Source organism: Aphelocoma coerulescens, chromosome 29 (genome assembly GCF_041296385.1).
Source record: "Aphelocoma coerulescens isolate FSJ_1873_10779 chromosome 29, UR_Acoe_1.0, whole genome shotgun sequence".
NCBI lineage: Eukaryota > Metazoa > Chordata > Aves > Passeriformes > Corvidae > Aphelocoma > Aphelocoma coerulescens.
In genome coordinates this window covers 2,278,123-2,297,362 of record NC_091042.1, presented here as the reverse complement: position 1 = coordinate 2,297,362, position 19,240 = coordinate 2,278,123, and the positions used below count along the sequence as shown (strand labels likewise).

At 65.9% G+C, this 19,240-nt stretch overlaps 1 protein-coding gene across 2 annotated transcripts in view; it reads right to left on the bottom strand.

Moving 5' to 3' along the window:
- The window catches only part of ANKRD52 (ankyrin repeat domain 52), a 69,642-nt gene that overhangs the window by 39,300 nt on the left and 11,102 nt on the right, over positions 1–19,240 (bottom strand). For both annotated transcript variants that reach the window (XM_068997684.1, XM_068997685.1), the window contains exons 5-15: positions 18,150–18,350; positions 15,771–15,858; positions 14,001–14,143; positions 10,783–10,995; positions 10,611–10,689; positions 9,500–9,614; positions 8,975–9,057; positions 6,331–6,448; positions 5,443–5,511; positions 2,958–3,098; positions 1,045–1,122 (exon numbers count right to left, since the gene is read on the bottom strand). In XM_068997684.1, coding sequence (XP_068853785.1) covers positions 1,045–1,122; positions 2,958–3,098; positions 5,443–5,511; positions 6,331–6,448; positions 8,975–9,057; positions 9,500–9,614; positions 10,611–10,689; positions 10,783–10,995; positions 14,001–14,143; positions 15,771–15,858; positions 18,150–18,350 — 1,328 coding nt within the window. The remainder of the gene's footprint in view (positions 1–1,044; positions 1,123–2,957; positions 3,099–5,442; positions 5,512–6,330; positions 6,449–8,974; positions 9,058–9,499; positions 9,615–10,610; positions 10,690–10,782; positions 10,996–14,000; positions 14,144–15,770; positions 15,859–18,149; positions 18,351–19,240) is intronic.

The following is a 19,240-nucleotide window of genomic DNA, read 5'->3' as shown; positions in this document are numbered from 1 at the left end:
TGTTCCCCCATTCCCCCATTCCCAGTGCTCCCAGTATTCCCAGTATTCCCCCATTCCCAGTTTTCCCAGTGTTCCCAGTGCTCCCAGTGTTCCCAGTGTTCCCAGTATTCCCCCATTCCCAGTGTTCCCGGTGTTCCCAGTGTTCCCAGTGTTCCCCCATTCCCAGTGTTCCCAGTGTTCCCAGTGTTCCCAGTATTCCCCCATTCCCGGCATTCCCGAGGTTCCCAGTGTTCCCAGTGTTCCCCCATTCCCAGTGTTCCCAGTATTCCCAGTATTCCCCCATTCCCGGTGTTCCCAGTGTTCCCAGTGTTCCCAGTATTCCCCCATTCCCAGTATTCCCCCATTCCCGGTGTTCCCAGTGTTCCCGGTATTCCCGGCATTCCCAGTGTTCCCAGCGTTCCCAGTGTTCCCCCATTCCCGGGGTTCCCAGTGTTCCCAGTGTTCCCAGTATTCCCCCATTCCCCCATTCCGGCATTCCCAGTGCTCCCAGTGTTCCCAGTGTTCGCAGTATTCCCCCATTCCCCCATTCCCCCATTCCCAGTGTTCCCAGTGTTCCCAGTGTTCCCTCATTCCCAGTGTTCCCAGTATTCCCCCATTCCCAGTGTTCCCAGTGTTCCCAGTGTTCCCCCATTCCCGGTGTTCCCGGTGTTCCCAGTGCTCCCAGTGTTCCCAGTGTTCCCAGTGTTCCCCCATTCCCCCATTCCCAGTGTTCCCAGTGTTCCCAGTGCTCCCAGTGTTCCCAGTGTTCCCAGTGTTCCCCCATTCCCCCATTCCCAGTGTTCCCAGTGTTCCCAGTGCTCCCAGTGTTCCCCCATTCCCCCATTCCCGCATTCCCAGTGTTCCCAGTGTTCCCAGTGTTCCCAGTATTCCCCCATTCCCAGTGTTCCCAGTGTTCCCAGTGTTCCCAGTATTCCCCCATTCCCGGGGTTCCCAGTGTTCCCAGTGTTCCCAGTGCTCCCAGTGTTCCCCCATTCCCCCATTCCCGCATTCCCAGTGTTCCCAGTGTTCCCAGTGTTCCCAGTGTTCCCCCATTCCGGCACTCACAAGAACGCCTCCTTCCTGCGCGATTCCCGCAGCGGCTCCTCGGCGCTGCCGTGGCCGCTCCCGGCCGGAGCCTCCGCCCTGGGGGGCACAGGGGGCACCTGAGCCGGGCACGGCACCCTGGGGACGGCTGAGTGCCACCCCTGTGCCACCCCTGTGCCACCCCTGTGACACCCTCCCCAGTGCCACCCTGTGACCCCTGTGACACCCTGCCCAGTGCCACCCTGTGCCACCCCTGTGCCACCCTGTGCCACCCTGTGCCACCCTGTGCCACCCTGTGACCCCTGTGACACCCTGCCCAGTGCCACCCTGTGCCACCCCTGTGCCACCCTGTGCCACCCTGTGCCACCCTGTGACCCCTGTGCCACCCCTGTGACACCCTCCCTAGTGCCACCCAGTGCCACCTGTGCCACCCGTGCCACCCTGTGACACCCTGTGACACCCTGTGACACCCTGTGACACCCTGTGACCCCTGTGACCCCCTGCCCAGTGCCACCCAGTGCCACCAGTGCCACCCGTGCCACCCTGTGCCACCCCTGTGACCCCTGTGACACCCTCCCCAGTGCCACCCTGTGCCACCAGTGCCACCCGTGCCACCCTGTGCCACCCCTGTGACCCCTGTGACACCCTCCCCAGTGCCACCCTGTGCCACCAGTGCCACCCGTGCCACCCTGTGCCACCCCTGTGCCACCCTGTGCCACCCCTGTGCCACCCTGTGCCACCCCTGTGACCCCTGTGCCACCCTGCCCAGTGCCACCCTGTGCCACCAGTGCCACCCTGTGACCCCTGTGACCCCTGTGACCCCTGTGACACCCTGCCCAGTGCCACCCAGTGCCACCTGTGCCACCCCCGTGCCACCCCTGTGACCCCTGTGCCACCCTGCCCAGTGCCACCCAGTGCCACCAGTGCCACCCTGTGACCCCTGTGACACCCTGCCCAGTGCCACCCTGTGCCACCTGTGACCCCTGTGCCACCCCTGTGACCCCTGTGCCACCCTGCCCAGTGCCACCCAGTGCCACCAGTGCCACCCTGTGACCCCTGTGACCCCTGTGCCACCCTCCCCAGTGCCACCCTGTGATCCCTGTGACCCCTGTGCCACCTGTGCCACCCTGTGCCCCCCAGTGCCCGGTGTCCAGTGCCCCCCAGTGCCCGGCTGGTACCTGCTCCCCAGTGCCCCCCCAGTGCCCCCCAGTGCCCAGTGCCCCCCAGTGCTCCCCAGTGCCCCCCCAGTGCCCCCCAGTGCCCAGCACTCCCCAGTGCCCCCCAGTGCCCCCCAGTGCCTGGTGCCCCCCGGTGCCCAGCACTCCCCAGTGCCCCCCAGTGCTCCCCAGTGCCCCCCCAGTGCCCCCCAGTGCCCAGTGCCCCCCAGTGCTCCCCAGTGCCCCCCCAGTGCCCCCCAGTGCCCAGCACTCCCCAGTGCCCCCCAGTGCCCCCCAGTGCCTGGTGCCCCCCGGTGCCCAGCACTCCCCAGTGCCCCCCAGTGCCCCCCCAGTGCCCAGTGCTCCCCAGTGCCCAGCACTCCCCAGTGCCCGCCGGTGCCCCCCAGTGCCCGGTGCCCCCCAGTGCCCGGTGCCCCCCAGTGCCCCCCAATGCCCAGCGCTCCCCAGCACTTCCCAGTGCCCGATGCCCCCCAGTGCCCCCCAGTGCCCAGTGCCCGGTGCCCCCCAATGCCCAGCACTCCCCAGTGCCCGATGCCCCCCAGTGCCCCCCAGTGCCCAGTGCCCGGTGCCCCCCAATGCCCAGCACTCCCCAGTGCCCGATGCCCCCCAGTGCCCCCCAGCACTCCCCAGTGCCCAGCACTCCCCAGTGCCCGATGCCCCCCAGTACCCCCCAGTGCCCAGTGCCCGGTGCCCCCCAGTGCCCAGCACTCCCCAGTGCCCGGTGCCCCCTGGTGCCCCCCGGTGCCCGGTGCCCACCTGCGGTAGGTGTCGGAGGCGGCCGCGTAGTGCAGGGGGGTGCAGCCTTTGCCGTCGGCCTCGCAGGCGCTGGCCCCGGCCGTCACCAGCGTCACCGTGCACTGGTAGCTGCCGTTGGCGGCCGCGTAGTGCAGGGGGGTCCTGGCAGGCGCAGAGAGGACAAACGGGCTGGGCACGGCTGCAGAGAGCCGCCCGCAGCGGGCAGTGCCCGCCGGGAACGCTGCCAGGAGCCCGGGAGACCCCCCAGAACCCCTTCCAGGACCCAGAATGAGCCCAGGGCACCCTTCCAGGACTCAGAATGAGTCCAGGGAACCCTTCCAGGACCCTGCAGGATTGCAGAACTCCTCCAAAACCCTTCCAGGATCCTGCAGGATCCCAGAACACCCCCAGAACCCTTCCAGGACCCAGCACAAGCCCAGGGCATCCTTCCAGGACCCAGAACGAACCCAGAACACCCCCAGAGCCCTTCCAGGACCCTGCAGGAGCCCAGGGCACCCCCAGAACCCTTCCAGGACCCTGCAGGAGCCCAGAACTCCCCCAGAACCCTTCCAGGACCCAGCACAAGCCCAGGGCATCCTTCCAGGACCCAGAACGAACCCAGAACACCCCCAGAGCCCTTCCAGGACCCTGCAGGAGCCCAGAACTCCCCCAGAACCCTTCCAGGACCCTGCAGGAGCCCAGAACAACCCCAGAACCCTTCCAGGACCCAGCACAAGCCCAGGGCATCCTTCCAGGACCCAGAACGAACACAGAACACCCCCAGAGCCCTTCCAGGACCCTGCAGGAGCCCAGAACATCCCCAGAACCCTTCCAGGACCCAGCACAAGCCCAGGGCATCCTTCCAGGACCCAGAACGAACCCAGAACACCCCCAGAGCCCTTCCAGGACCCTGCAGGAGCCCGAACTCCCCCAGAACCCTTCCAGGACCCTGCAGGAGCCCAGAACAACCCCAGAACCCTTCCAGGACCCAGCACAAGCCCAGGGCATCCTTCCAGGACCCAGAACGAACCCAGAACACCCCCAGAGCCCTTCCAGGACCCTGCAGGATTGCAGAACTCCCCCAGAACCCTTCCAGGACCCTTCCAGGACCCAGAATGAGCCCAGACCCCTTCCAGGACCCTTCCAGGACCCTGCAGGATCCCAGGACTGTCCCAGACCCCTTCCAGACCCCTTCCAGGACCCTTCCAGGACCCTTCCAGGACCCTGCAGTATTGTAGAACTCCCCCAGAACCCTTCCAGGACCCTTCCAGGACCCAGAATGAGCCCAGACCCCTTCCAGGACCCTTCCAGACCCCTTCCAGGACCCTTCCAGGACCCTGCAGGATCCCAGGACTGCCCCAGACCCCTTCCAGACCCCTTCCAGGACCCTTCCAGGACCCTTCCAGGACCCTGCAGGATTGCAGAACTCCCCCAGAACCCTTCCAGGACCCAGAATGAGCCCAGACCCCTTCCAGACCCCTTCCAGACCCCTTCCAGACCCCTTCCAGGACCCTTCCAGAACCCTTCCAGGACCCTTCCAGGACCCTGCAGGACCCAGGATGAGCCCAGACCCCTTCCAGGACCCTTCCAGGACCCTTCCAGAACCCTTCCAGGACCCTTCCAGGACCCTGCAGGACCCAGAATGAGCCCAGACCCCTTCCAGACCCCTTCCAGGACCCTTCAGGACCCTTCCAGGACCCTTCCAGGACCCTGCAGGATCCCAGGACTGCTCCAGACCCCTTCCAGGACCCTTCCAGGACCCTGCAGGACCCAGGATGAGCCCAGACCCCTTCCAGACCCCTTCCAGGACCCTTCCAGAACCCTTCCAGGACCCTTCCAGGACCCTGCAGGACCCAGGATGAGCCCAGACCCCTTCCAGACCCCTTCCAGACCCCTTCCAGAACCCTTCCAGGACCCTTCCAGGACCCTGCAGGATTGCAGAACTCCCCCAGACCCCTTCCAGGACCCAGAATGAGCCCAGACCCCTTCCAGGACCCTTCCAGACCCTTCCAGGACCCTTCCAGGACCCTGCAGGATCCCAGGACTGCCCCAGACCCCTTCCAGACTCCTTCCAGGACCCTTCCAGGACCCTTCCAGGACCCTGCAGGATTGCAGAACTCCCCCAGAACCCTTCCAGGACCCTTCCAGGACCCAGAATGAGCCCAGACCCCTTCCAGACCCCTTCCAGGACCCTTCAGGACCCTTCCAGGACCCTTCCAGGACCCTGCAGGATCCCAGGACTGCCCCAGAACCCTTCCAGGACCTTTCCAGACCCCTCCCAGGACCCTTCCAGGACCCAGAATGAGCCCAGACCCCTTCCAGGACCCTGCAGGATCCCAGGAACACCCCCAGGACCCTTCCAGGACCCTTCCAGGACCCTGCAGGACCCAGGATGAGCCCAGACCCCTTCCAGACCCCTTCCAGGACCCTTCAGGACCCTTCCAGGACCCGAGCCCGCCGGCATCGGCCTTTCCCGAGGGATTCCCCCCCGGAGTTCCGCGCTCACCTCCCGAATTTGTCCCGGCGCCGCAGATCGGCCCCGCTGCTCAACAGCAAATTCAGACATTCCACGTTCCTGCGGGAGAGGCGGACTCGGAATTCGGGAATTCGGGAATTCCGGGGATTCTGGGGATTCTGGGGACTCTGGGAATTGCGGGAATTCTGGGGATTCTGGGGATTCTGGGAATGGGAAGTGTGGGAATGGGAAGTCTGGGAATGGGAATTCTGGGAATTCTGGGAATTCTGGGAACTGCGGGAATGGGAACTCTGGGAATTCTGGGAAGGGGAATTCTGGGAATTCTGGGAATTGCAGGAATGGGAACTGCAGGAATTTTGGGAATTGCGGGAATGGGAATTCCGGGAATGGAAACTCTGGGAAAAAAAAAGGATTTCTGTGCCCCCAGGTGTGTGCCCAGCTGTCCCCAGGGGTCCCCAGATGCCCCCAGATGCCCCCAGCTGTCCCCAGGGTGCCCCCAGGGTGCCCCCAAGTGTCCCAGGTGTCCCAGGTGTCCCCACGTTCCCCCAGATGTCCCCAGGTACCCCCAGGTACCCCCAGGTGCCCCAGGTACCCCCAGGTGCCCTCAGATGTCCCCAGGTACCCCCAGGTGCCCCCAGGTGCCCCCAGATGTCCCCAGGTACCCCCAGATGCCCCCAGGTGCCCCCAGGTGTCCCCAGATGCCCCCAGGTACCCCCAGGTGCCCCCAGCTGTCCCCAGGTGCCCCCACGTGCCCTCAGATGCCCCCAGATGTCCCCAGGTGCCCCCAGATGCCCCCAGGTGTCCCAGCTGTCCCCAGGTACCCCCAGATGCCCCCAGGGTGCCCCCAGCTGTCCCCAGATGCCCCCAGGTACCCCCATGTGCCCCCAGGTGCCCTCGGGTGCCCCCGGGTGCCCTCACCCTCCGGAAGCAGCAGCGTGCAGACAGGTCCTGCCCAGGTTGTCGGGAGTGTTGATGTCGAAGCCCGCGGACAGCACGTGCTCATTGCTCAGCGAGGACACGATGCTGTACAACTGCCCTGGGGGCACGGGGCACAGCGCTCACCCCATGGCCCCAGGGGGCACCCCAATGTCCCCAAGGGTCACCCCAATGTTCCCAGGGGACACCCCATGGCCCCAGGGGGCACCCCAGGTCACCCCCATGTCCCCAAGGGTCACCCAATGTCCCCAAGGGTCACCCCAATGTTCCCAGGGGACACCCCATGTCCCCAGGGGGAACCCCGGGTCACCCCGATGTCCCCAATGGTCACCCCGATGTCCCCAAGGGTCACCCCAATGTCCCCAGGGGTCACCCCCATGTCCCCAGGGGTCACTTTGATGTCCCCAAGGGTCACCCATTCCTCCCCAAGGGTCACCCCAATGTCCCCAAGGGTCACCCAATGTCCCCAGGGGTCACCCCAATGTTCCCAGGGGTCACCCCAATGTCCCCAAGGGTCACCCCGGGTCACCCCGATGTCCCCAAGGGTCACCCCAATGTCCCCAGGGGTCACCCTGCTGTCCCCAAGGGTCACCCCAATGTCCCCAGGGGTCACCCCCATATCCCCAAGGGTCACCCAACATCCCCAGGGGTCACCCAACGTCGCCAGGGGTCACCCCCATGTCCCCAGGGGTCACCCCAGGTCACCCCGATGTCCCCAAGGGTCACCCTGGCTCACCCCACTGTCCCCAATGGTCACTCCATGTCTGCAGGGGTCACCCCCCCTACCCCCAAGAGTCTGTCCCTAAGGGTCACCCTGGGTCACCCCAATGTCCCCAAGGGTCACCCAATGTCCCCAGTGGTCACTCTGATGTCTCCAAGGGTCACCCAATGTCCCCAAGGGTCACCCTGGGTCACCCCGATGTCCCCAAGGGTCACTCTGATGTCCCCAAGCGTCACCCCATGTCCCCAGGGGTCACTCTGATGTCCCCAGGGGTCACCCATCCCTCCCCAAGGGTCACCCCAATGTCCCCAGGAGTCACCCTGGGTCACCCTGCTGTCCCCCAAGGGTCACCCCAATGTCCCCAGGGGTCACCCAACGTCCCCAAGGGTCACCCATCCCTCCCCAAGGGTCACCCCAATGTCCCCAGTGGTCACCCCATGTCCCCAGTGGTCACTCTGACATCCCCAAGGGTCACCCAGTGTCCCCAAGGGTCACCCCAACGTCCCCAGGGGTCACCCCAACATCCCCAATGGTCACCCCATGTCCCCAGGGGTCACCCAACGTCCCCAAGGGTCACCCCAATGTCCCCAAGGGTCACCCAGTGTCCCCAAGGGTCACCTTGGGATCCCTGATGTCCCCAAGGGTCACCCCGCTGTCCCCAAGGGTCACCTTGGGCCACCCTGGTGTCCCCAAGAGTCACCTCACTGTCCCCAGGGGTCACCCCGCCACCCCCAAGGGTGACCCCAATGTCCCTAAGGGTCACTCTGATGTCCCCAAGGGTCACCCCAATGTCCCCAAGGGTCACCCTGCCACCCCCAAGGGTCACCTTGGGTCACCCCACTGTCCCCAAGGGTCACCACAATGTCCCCAGTGGTCACCCCAATGTTCCCAAGGGTCACCTTGGGCCACCCCGCTGTCCCCAATAGTCACTGTGATGTCCCCAATGGTCACTGTGATGTCCCCAAGGGTCACCCTGCCACCCCCAAGGGTCACCTTGGGTCACCACAATGTCCCCAGTGGTCACCCCACTGTCCCCAAGGGTCACCCCAATGTCCCCAAGGGTTACCTTGGGCCACCCCGCTGTCCCCAAGGGTCACCCCAATGTCCCCAAGGGTCACTCTGATGTCCCCAAGGGTCACCCCACTGTCCCCAAGGATCACTGTGATGTCCCCAAGGGTCATCCCACTGTCCCCAGTGGTCACCCCACTGTCCCCAAGGGTCACCCCAATGTCCCCAAGGGTCACTCTGATGTCCCCAAGGGTCATCCCACTGTCCCCAGTGGTCACCCCACTGTCCCCAAGGGTCACCCCAATGTCCCCAAGGGTCATCCCACTGTCCCCAAGGGTCACCCCACTGTCCCCAAGGGTCACTCTGATGTCCCCAAGGGTCACCCCGCTGTCCCCAAGGATCACTGTGATGTCCCCAAGGGTCATCCCACTGTCCCCAGTGGTCACCCCACTGTCCCCAAGGGTCACCCCAATGTCCCCAAGGGTCACTCTGATGTCCCCAAGGGTCATCCCACTGTCCCCAGTGGTCACCCCACTGTCCCCAAGGGTCACCCCAATGTCCCCAAGGGTCACTGTGATGTCCCCAAGGGTCATCCCACTGTCCCCAGTGGTCACCCCACTGTCCCCAAGGGTCACCCCAATGTCCCCAAGGGTCACCCCACTGTCCCCAAAGGTCACTGTGATGTCCCCAAGGGTCATCCCACTGTCCCCAAGGGTCACCCCACTGTCCCCAAAGGTCACTGTGATGTCCCCAAGGGTCATCCCACTGTCCCCAGTGGTCACCCCACTGTCCCCAAACGTCACTGTGATGTCCCCAAGGGTCACCCCGCTGTCCCCAGTGGTCACCCCACTGTCCCCAAGGGTCACCCTGGCACAGAGAGGGGTGGGGGACACCCACCTGAGGAAAGCAGCTTGCGACAACAGTCTGAGAATCCGAAGAGAACAGCTAAGTGCAGAGGGAACATGTCGTGGATCCCACGCCTGGCGGGAGCAGAGGGGAGTCAGGGAGGGCCAGGGATCCTGGGAATGGGGCTGGGCCAGCAGGAGAAGGGTCTGGAGAACTCCTGAGGGAGCTGGGAAAGGGGCTCAGCCCGGAGCGAAGGAGGCTCAGGAGGGACCTTTTCACCCCACAACTCCCTGACAGGAGAGCGGAGCTGAGTAGGGTCAGGATTTGCTCCCAGGAGAAAAGGAGCAGCCTCAGGCTGCACCAGAGGAGCTTCAGATCGGATTGGAGGGAACATTTCCTCATGGAAAAGCTTTCCAGGCATCCCAAGTGCCCGGGGAGGTTCGGAGCCGCCGTCCCCGGCAGCGCTCGGAGCCGTGGGGATGCGGTGCCGGGTTGAAAGCCGGACTCAGAAATCCTCCCCACCCTTTATTCCATGACCCCACAGCTGCATCCAAGGGGGGGAAAAGCCTCTCTTACCTTGCAGTGTCAGCACCATTCGTCATCAAAGTACTAATTAGCAGCTCGTGGCCGTATCTAGCAGCAACGTGGAGGGGGGTATTGCCGTATTTGTCAGCACAGTCGATCTCACTGCCTGCAGGGGAACAGCCCAGGGCTCTGCCAACATTCCAGACCCCAAATCCCTGAATTCCCAGCCCACGGACACCTCCCAGTCCAGCCAGCACGGCACAGGAGAACCAGGAACTGCTCTGGGAGGTGCTGGGTCCTGCACTGATCCCCCTCCCCAGCCAGGGGTGTTTTCCCTCCTGGAGGGTTCTGCTGAGCCCTGAGGAATCTGGCAGGACTCAGGGCTGCCTGGAAGGGGCTTGGGAAGGTCTGGAAGGGACCTGGAGTGGTCAGAAAGGGACTCAGGGCTGTCTGGATGGGGCTTGGGAAGGTCTGGAAGGGACCTGGAGTGGTCAGAAAGGGACTCAGGGCTGTCTGGAAGGGGCTTGGGAAGGTCTGCAAGGGACCTGGCAATTTGGGAAGGGGCCTGGGCTGGTCAGGAAGGGACCTGGAGTGGGCAGGAAGGAAGGCAGGCCTGTCAGGAAAGGGCCTGGGCCGGTTGGGAAGGGGTCTGGGCAGTTCTGGAGGGAGCTGGAGGGGTCAGGAAGGGAGCCAGGTCTGGAAAGGGACTGGACAGGTCTAGAAGGGATCTGGGAAGGTCTGAAAAAGTCCTGGACAGGTCAAGAAGGGGCCTGGGCCAGCCTGGAGAGAGCCTGGGCCGGTCGGGAAGGGACCTGGATTGGTCTGGAAGGGTCCTGGGCCGGTCTGGAGGAACCCAGATCTGTCTGGAAAGGGCCTGGGCCAGCCCGGAGAGAGCCTGGGCTGGTCAGGAAGGGACCTGGGCCAGTGCAGAAAGGACCTGGGAAGGACTGGAAGGGACCTGGGTTGATGGGGAAGGGACCCAGGCCAGGTGGGAACGGGGCTGGGATGGTCTGGAGGGGCTCGGGAGGCTCCGCAGGGATCTGGGAAGCTGCGGAAGGGCCCCCGGCCCCGCGGCGCTCCCGGGGCTGCCACGCACGTCGCGGCTCCGCCGGTGCCGCCCGGTGCCGCCCGGTGCCAGCCGTGTCCCCCCGGGCACACTGACCGTTCTGGATGAGGATCTGCGAGCGCGTGAACCGTCCGTGGATCGCCGCCATGTGCAGGGGGCTCTTCCCTTCCTTGCTCTGCGGGAAAACACCCGCCCCACGTGGGGGGCTCAGCGACACCCCAACCCCTTCCCCCGCCTCCCCGACCCCCTCATCCCGAGGATCCCGCACCTGGAAGTTGACGTCGGCCCCGTTGTTGACGAGGATCTCCAGGCAGAGGGCCCCGTTGGTGGAGACGGCGGCGAAGTGCAGGGGGGTGAAGCCCTTCTCGTTGGGCTGGTTCACGTTGGCCCCCACGTTCACCAGCTCGTTGGCCACGGCGTCCTGGCCCATGTAGCAGGCGATGTGCAGGGCCGTGTTCCCGAAGGAATTGGGCTCGTCGATCTGGGGGAGCCAAGGGATCCGTGGGATTTGGGGATTCGGGAAGGGGAAGGGCAAATGGGAAGAAACCCAAAGCTGCCGGCAGCACCCAGGGATCCTGGCAGCACCCAGGGATCCTGGCAGCACCCAGGGGGAAGGAATTTGGTTCCTCGATCTCGGGAATCAACAAAATCCACAGGATTTGGGGATTTGGGAAGGAGAAGGGCAAATGGGAAGAACCCAAAGCTGCCAGCAGCACCCAGGGATCCTGGCAGCACCCAGGGATCCTGGCAGCACCCAGGGATCCTGGCAGCACTCAGGGATCCTGGCAGCACCCAGGGATCCTGGCAGCACCCAGGGGGAAGGAATTTGGTTCCTCGATCTCGGGAATCAACAAAATCCACAGGATTTGGGGATTTGGGAAGGAGAAGGGCAAATGGGAAGAACCCAAAGCTGCCAGCAGCACCCAGGGATCCTGGCAGCACCCAGGGATCCTGGCAGCACCCAGGGGGAAGGAATTTGGTTCCTCGATCTCGGGAATCAACAAAATCCACAGGATTTGGGGATTCGGGAAGGGAAAAGGCTCCTGTCACCATCCAAGGGGAAGGAATTTGGCTCCTCAATCTCAGGAATCAACAAAATCCACAGGATTTGGGGATTTGGGAAGGGCAAATAGGAAGAGCCCCAAAGCTGCCGGCAGCACCCAGGGATCCTGGCAGCACCCAGGGATCCTGGCAGCACCCAGGGGGAAGGAATTTGGTTCCTCGATCTCGGGAATCAACAAAATCCACAGGATTTGGGGATTTGGGAAGGAGAAGGGCAAATGGGAAGAACCCAAAGCTGCCAGCAGCACCCAGGGATCCTGGCAGCACCCAGGGGGAAGGAATTTGGTTCCTCGATCTCGGGAATCAACAAAATCCACAGGATTTGGGGATTCGGGAAGGGAAAAGGCTCCTGTCACCATCCAAGGGGAAGAAATTTGGGTCCTCGAGCTCAGAGAGCAACAAAGTCCAGAGGATTTGGGGATTCAGGGAGCAAAAAGGCAGCTGAGAAGAACCCAAAGCTTGTGGCACCATCCAGGGATCCTGGCACCACCCAGGGGGAAGGAATTTGGTTGATGGATCTGTGGGACCAACAGAATCCAGAGGATTTGGGGATTCGGAAAGGGAAAAGGCTCCTGTCACCATCCAGGGTGAAGGAATTTGCCTCCTTGATCTTGAGGAGCAATAAAGTCCAGAGGATTTGGGCATTTGGGAAGGGAGAAGGTGGATGAGAAGAACCCAAAGCTTGTGGGCTCCTGGCACCACCCAGGGCGAAGGAATTGGCTCCTCAGTCTTGGGAAGCATCAAAATCCAGAGGATTTGGGGATTCAGGAAGGCAAAAAAAAAAACAACCGAGAACCACCCAGGGCTCCTGTCCCCACCCAGGGCTGGCTCCTGCCACCACCCAGGGCTCCTGTCCCCACCCAGGGCTGGCTCCTGCCACCACCCAGGGCTCCTGTCCTCACCCAGGGCTCCTGTCCCCACCCAGGGCTCCTGTCCCCACCCAGGGCTGGCTCCTGCCACCACCCAGGGCTGGCTCCTGTCCCCACCCAGGGCTCCTGTCCTCACCCAGGGCTGGCTCCTGTCCCCACCCAGGGCTCCTGTCCCCACCCAGGGCTCCTGTCCCCACCCAGGGCTGGCTCCTGCCACCACCCAGGGCTCCTGTCCCCACCCAGGGCTCCTGTCCCCACCCAGGGCTGGCTCCTGTCCCCACCCAGGGCTCCTGTCCCCACCCAGGGCTCCTGCCATCACCCAGGGCTCCTGCCATCACCCAGGGCTCCTGTCCCCACCCAGGGCTGGCTCCTGTCCCCACCCAGGGCTCCTGTCCCCACCCAGGGCTCCTGCCACCACCCAGGGCTGGCTCCTGTCCCCACCCAGGGCTCCTGTCCCCACCCAGGGCTGGCTCCTGCCACCACCCAGGGCTCCTGTCCCCACCCAGGGCTCCTGCCACCACCCAGGGCTCCTGTCCCCACCCAGGGCTGGCTCCTGTCCCCACCCAGGGCTCCTGTCCTCACCCAGGGCTCCTGTCCCCACCCAGGGCTGGCTCCTGTCCCCACCCAGGGCTCCTGTCCCCACCCAGGGCTCCTGTCCCCACCCAGGGCTGGCTCCTGCCACCACCCAGGGCTCCTGTCCTCACCCAGGGCTCCTGTCCCCACCCAGGGCTCCTGTCCCCACCCAGGGCTCCTGTCCCCACCCAGGGCTGGCTCCTGTCCCCACCCAGGGCTCCTGTCCCCACCCAGGGCTCCTGCCACCACCCAGGGCTCCTGTCCCCACCCAGGGCTCCTGTCCCCACCCAGGGCTCCTGCCACCACCCAGGGCTCCTGTCCCCACCCAGGGCTCCTGCCACCACCCAGGGCTCCTGTCCCCACCCAGGGCTCCTGTCCCCACCCAGGGCTCCTGCCACCACCCAGGGCTCCTGTCCCCACCCAGGGCTGGCTCCTGCCACCACCCAGGGCTCCTGTCCCCACCCAGGGCTGGCTCCTGTCCCCACCCAGGGCTCCTGCCACCACCCAGGGCTCCTGCCACCACCCAGGGCTCCTGTCCCCACCCAGGGCTGGCTCCTGCCACCACCCAGGGCTCCTGTCCTCACCCAGGGCTCCTGTCCCCACCCAGGGCTGGCTCCTGCCACCACCCAGGGCTCCTGTCCTCACCCAGGGCTCCTGTCCCCACCCAGGGCTGGCTCCTGTCCCCACCCAGGGCTCCTGTCCCCACCCAGGGCTCCTGTCCCCACCCAGGGCTGGCTCCTGTCCCCACCCAGGGCTCCTGTCCTCACCCAGGGCTCCTGTCCCCACCCAGGGCTGGCTCCTGTCCCCACCCAGGGCTCCTGTCCCCACCCAGGGCTCCTGTCCCCACCCAGGGCTGGCTCCTGCCACCACCCAGGGCTCCTGTCCTCACCCAGGGCTCCTGTCCCCACCCAGGGCTCCTGTCCCCACCCAGGGCTCCTGCCACCACCTCTTCCTGCCCCAGAGCCCACCCCGGGGGTCTCACCTCGACCCCCAGCCTGAGGAGGTGACGCACGACCTCGATCTGGCCGCTGGCGGCCGCCGTGTGCAGCAGGGTGTAGCCCTTCTTGTCCTTGCACATCACGTTGGCCCCGCGAGCCACCAGCAGCTTCAGCACCTCCAGGTGCCCTGGGCGAGACAGAGCCGTGAGAGCCGCAGGGAACACGGGACAGACCCAGATCCGGGGGGATGGGGAACACGGGACAGACCCAGAGAGCTGGGAGAGCCGCAGGGAGCACAGGACAGCCCCGGAGCCGGGGGGATGGGGAACATGGGACAGCCCCGGGAGAGCCCCGGGAGAGCTGCAGGGAACACGGGACAGACCCAGATCCGGGGGGATGGGGAACACGGGACAGACCCAGATCCAGGGGGATGGGGAACACGGGACAGACCCCGGAGAGCTGGGAGAGCCACAGGGAACATGGGACAGCCCCGGGAGAGCCATAGGGAACACGGGACAGACCCAGATCCGGGGGGATGGGGAACACGGGACAGACCCAGATCCGGGGGGATGGGGAACACGGGACAGCCCCAGAGAGCCGGGAGAGCCGCAGGGAGCACAGGACAGCCCCGGAGCCGGGGGGATGGGGAACATGGGACAGCCCCGGGAGAGCCGGGAGAGCTGCAGGGAACAGGGGACAGCCCCGGATCCAGGGGGATGAGGAACACGGGACAGCCCCGGGAGAGCCGCAGGGAACACGGGACAGCCCTGGGGAGCCGGGAGAGCTGCAGGGAACACGGGATAGCCCCGGGAGAGCCGCAGGGACCACGGGATAACCCCGGGAGAGCCGCAGGGACCACGGGATAACCCCGGGAGAGCCGCAGGGAACACCGGACAGACCCAGATCCGGGGGAATGGGGAACACGGGACAGCCCCGGGGAGCCGGGAGAGCCACAGGGAACAGGGGACAGCCCCGGATCCGGGGGAATGGGGAACACGGGACAGCCCCGGGAGAGCCGCAGGGAACACCGGACAGCCCCGAGGAGCCAGGGGGAATGGGGAATATGGGACAGCCCTGGGGAGCCGGGAGAGCCGCAGGAAACACGGGACAGACCCAGATCCGGGGGAATGGGGAACACGGGACAGCCCCGGGGAGCTGGGAGAGCCACAGGGAACATGGGACAGCCCCGGGAGAGCCACAGGGAACACGGGACAGCCTCGGGGAGCCGGGAGAGCCGCAGGGAGCACGGGACAGCCCCGGATCCAGGGGGATGGGGAACATGGGACAGCCCCGGGAGAGCTGCAGGGAACATGGGACGGCCCCGAGAAGCCGGGGGAATGGGGAACACAGGACAGCCCCGGATCCAGGGGGATGGGGAACACGGGACAGCCCCGGGGAGCTGGGAGAGACGCAGGGAACACGGGACAGCCCCGGATCCAGGGGGATGGGGAACACGGGACAGCCCCGGGGAGCTGGGAGAGCTGCAGGGAGCACGGGACATCCCCAGGGAACCGTGAGAGCCGCAGGGAGCACGGGACGGCCCCGGGAAAGCCACAGGGATCCGGGGGAATGGGGAACACGGAACAGCCCCGGGGATCCGGGAGAGTAGGGATGGGGATGGAGGGAGAGAGGGAGTGGAGAGAGGGAGAGGAGGGATGAGGAAAATGGAGAGAAGGGAGAGACGGAGAGAAGGGATGGGAGAGAGGAAGAGGAGGAGTGGAAGAGATGGAGAGAAGGAATAGAGGAGAGATGAACAGAGGGATGGGAGAGCTGGAGAGGAGGAGCGGGAGGTGAAACCAGCAGGGAACACCTACCCAGGAAGGCCGCCCAGTGCAGGGGCTGCCGGTCCTTCTTGTCACACGTGCTGGGGCTGGCGCCTTTGTTGAGCAGCAGGTTCACCATCTGCGGGGTGCGGGGCAGCGTGAGCGGGGCCACCCCATGTCCCTGCCCACCCCGTGTCCCTGCACACCCCATGTCCCTGCACACCCCGTGTCCCTCACATCCCTGCTCACCCCATGTCCCTGCTCACCCCATGTCCCTGACATCCCTGCCCACCCCATGTCCCTGCTCACCCCGTGTCCCTGCTCACCCCATGTCCCTGCCCACCCCGTGTCCCTGCACACCCCATGTCCCTGCTCACCCCATGTCCCTGCACACCCCATGTCCCTGCCCACTCCCGTGTCCCTGCCCACCCCCATGTCCCTGCACACCCCCATGTCCCTGCCCACCCCCATGTCCCTGCACACCCCATGTCCCTGCCCACCCCCATGTCCCTGCACACCCCATGTCCCTGCACACCCCATGTCCCTCACATCCCTGCTCACCCCACGTCCCTGCTCACCCCTCATGTCCCTGCCCACCCCAATGTCCCTCACATCCCTGCCCACTCCATGTCCCTGCCCACCCCTCATGTCCCTGCCCACCCCTCATGTCCCTGCCCACCCCTCACATCCCTGCCCACCCCGATGTCCCTGACATCCCTGCCCACCCCTCACGTCCCTGCCCACCCCATGTCCCTGCCCACCCCTCACATCCCTCACATCCCTGCTCACCCTGATGTCCCTCACATCCCTGCCCACCCCTCGCATCCCTGCCCACCCCTCACGTCCCTGCCAACCCCTCACATCCCTGCCCACCCCATGTCCCTGCCCACCCCGATGTCCCTCACGTCCCTGCCCACCCCAATGTCCCTCACATCCCTTCCCACCCCTCACGTCCCTGCCCACCCCTCACGTCCCTGCCCACCCCTCACGTCCTTGCCCACCCCTCACATCCCTGCCCACCCCTCACACCCCTGCCCACCCCTCACGTCCCTGCCCACCCCTCGCATCCCTGCCCACCCCTCACGTCCCTGCCCACCCCAATGTCCCTCATGTCCCTGCCCACCCCTCACATCCCTGCCCACCCCGATGTCCCTCACATCCCTGCCCACCCCTCACATCCCTGCCAACCCCTCACACCCCTGCCCACCCCTCACATCCCTTCCCACCCCTCACGTCCCTGCCCACCCCTCACATCCCTGCCCACCCCTCACGTCCCTGCCCACCCCTCACACCCCTGCCCACTCCTCACGTCCCTGCCCACCCCTCACACCCCTGCCCACCCCTCACGTCCCTGCCCACCCCTCACACCCCTGCCCACCCCGATGTCCCTCACACCCCTGCCCACCCCTCACGTCCCTGCCCACCCCTCACATCCCTGCCCACCCCTCACGTCCCTGCCCACCCCTCACGTCCCTGCCCACCCCTCACACCCCTGCCCACCCCTCACGTCCCTGCCCACCCCTCACGTCCCTGCCCACCCCTCACACCCCTGCCCACCCCTCACGTCCCTGCCCACCCCTCACGTCCCTGCCCACCCCTCACACCCCTGCCCACCCCTCACACCCCTGCCCACCCCTCACGTCCCTGCCCACCCCTCACGTCCCTGCCCACCCCTCACGTCCCTGCCCACCCCTCACACCCCTGCCCACCCCTCACGTCCCTGCCCACCCCTCACGTCCCTGCCCACCCCTCACGTCCCTGCCCACCCCTCACATCCCTGCCCACCCCTCACACCCCTGCCCACCCCGATGTCCCTCACATCCCTGCCCACCCCTCACGTCCCTGCCCACCCCATGTCCCTGCCCACCCCAGTGTCCCTCACACCCCTGCCCACCCCTCACGTCCCTGCCCACCCCTCACGTCCCTGCCCACCCCATGTCCCTGCCCACCCCAGTGTCCCTCACACCCCTGCCCACCCCTCACGTCCCTGCCCACCCCTCACGTCCCTGCCCACCCCTCACGTCCTTGCCCACCCCTCACATCCCTGCCCACCCCTCACGTCCCTGCCCACCCCTCACACCCCTGCCCACCCCTCACATCCCTGCCCACCCCTCACACCCCTGCCCACCCCGATGTCCCTCACGTCCCTGCCCACCCCTCACACCCCTGCCCACCCCTCACACCCCTGCCCACCCCTCACGTCCCTGCCCACCCCTCACACCCCTGCCCACCCCTCACACCCCTGCCCACCCCTCACACCCCTGCCCACCCCTCACGTCCCTGCCCACCCCTCACACCCCTGCCCACCCCTCACATCCCTGCCCACCCCTCACGTCCCTGCCCACCCCTCACGTCCCTGCCCACCCCAATGTCCCTCATGTCCCTGCCCACCCCTCACACCCCTGCCCACCCCCATGTCCCCGGCCGCACCTCGAGGTGGCCGCTGTGCACGGCGTGGTGCAGAGCCGTGCGCCCGGTGCGGTCGGCCACGTTGACGGTGCTCAGCAGGGGCACCAGGGCCTCCACGCACTTGGTGGCCCGGTTGGCCGCGGCCACGTGCAGCGGCGTCTGCCAGTGCTTGTCGCGGGCGTTGACGTCGGCCGAGTGCTTCAGGAGCAGGTGAAGGGCTTTCTGTGGGGTGGGAGCGGGGAGCAGAGCTCGGACACGGCGCCGGGGAGCCCCAGAACCACCCCCAGCTCCGGACCCCTCGTGATTCCAGAGCTGCGACTGCGGCATTTCCCCCCACGCCTCAAAGGGAAGGAGCTGATTGTGTCCGTGGCCACCCCGAAGCCACGTGTGGGGGTTTTTCTCAGGGATATTCCCACTGGGAAAGGCCCTGGGGCTGGACTGGTGTCGCCAGGATGGCACCTGGGCTGTCTCAGCCCCAGGGCAGGGATTGCCCCTTGCGCTGGCACTGCTGAGGCTCCTCCAGTGCTGGGTCCAGTTCTGGGCCCTCACGGCCACAGGGACACTGAGGGGCCAGAACGTGGCCAGAGCTGGCCAAGGGCTGGGCCAGCAGGAGAAGGGTCTGGAGAACTCCTGAGGGAGCTGGGAAAGGGGCTCAGCCTGGAGCGAAGGAGGCTCAGGAGGGACCTTTTCACCCCACAACTCCCTGACAGGAGAGCGCAGCCGGGTGGGGTCGGGCTCTGCTCCCAGGGAACACCAGGATGAGAAATGGCCCCAGATTCCTCCAGGAGAGGGTCAGGATGGACAGCAGCAGGAATTCCCTCATGGGAAGGGTGGTCAGGCTTTGGAACAGCCCAGGAGGGATTGGAGTGCCCATCCCTGGAGGTGTCCAAGGCCTGGAGGTGCCACCCAGGGCCCTGCTGGGGTTGGACTTGGAGACCTTTCCCAAAGCTCCCGGGATTCTCTGAACCCTCCATCCCTCCCCTGGGCTGCTCCAGCTCCGTTTCCAGGTAGGACCTGAGCCAGGTGGGCTCATCCCACCCCATCCCAGCTGCGAATCCTGGCTGGGGGAAGGGAAAGCCCTGAACCACGGGAAGAACCACGGGAAGAACGGG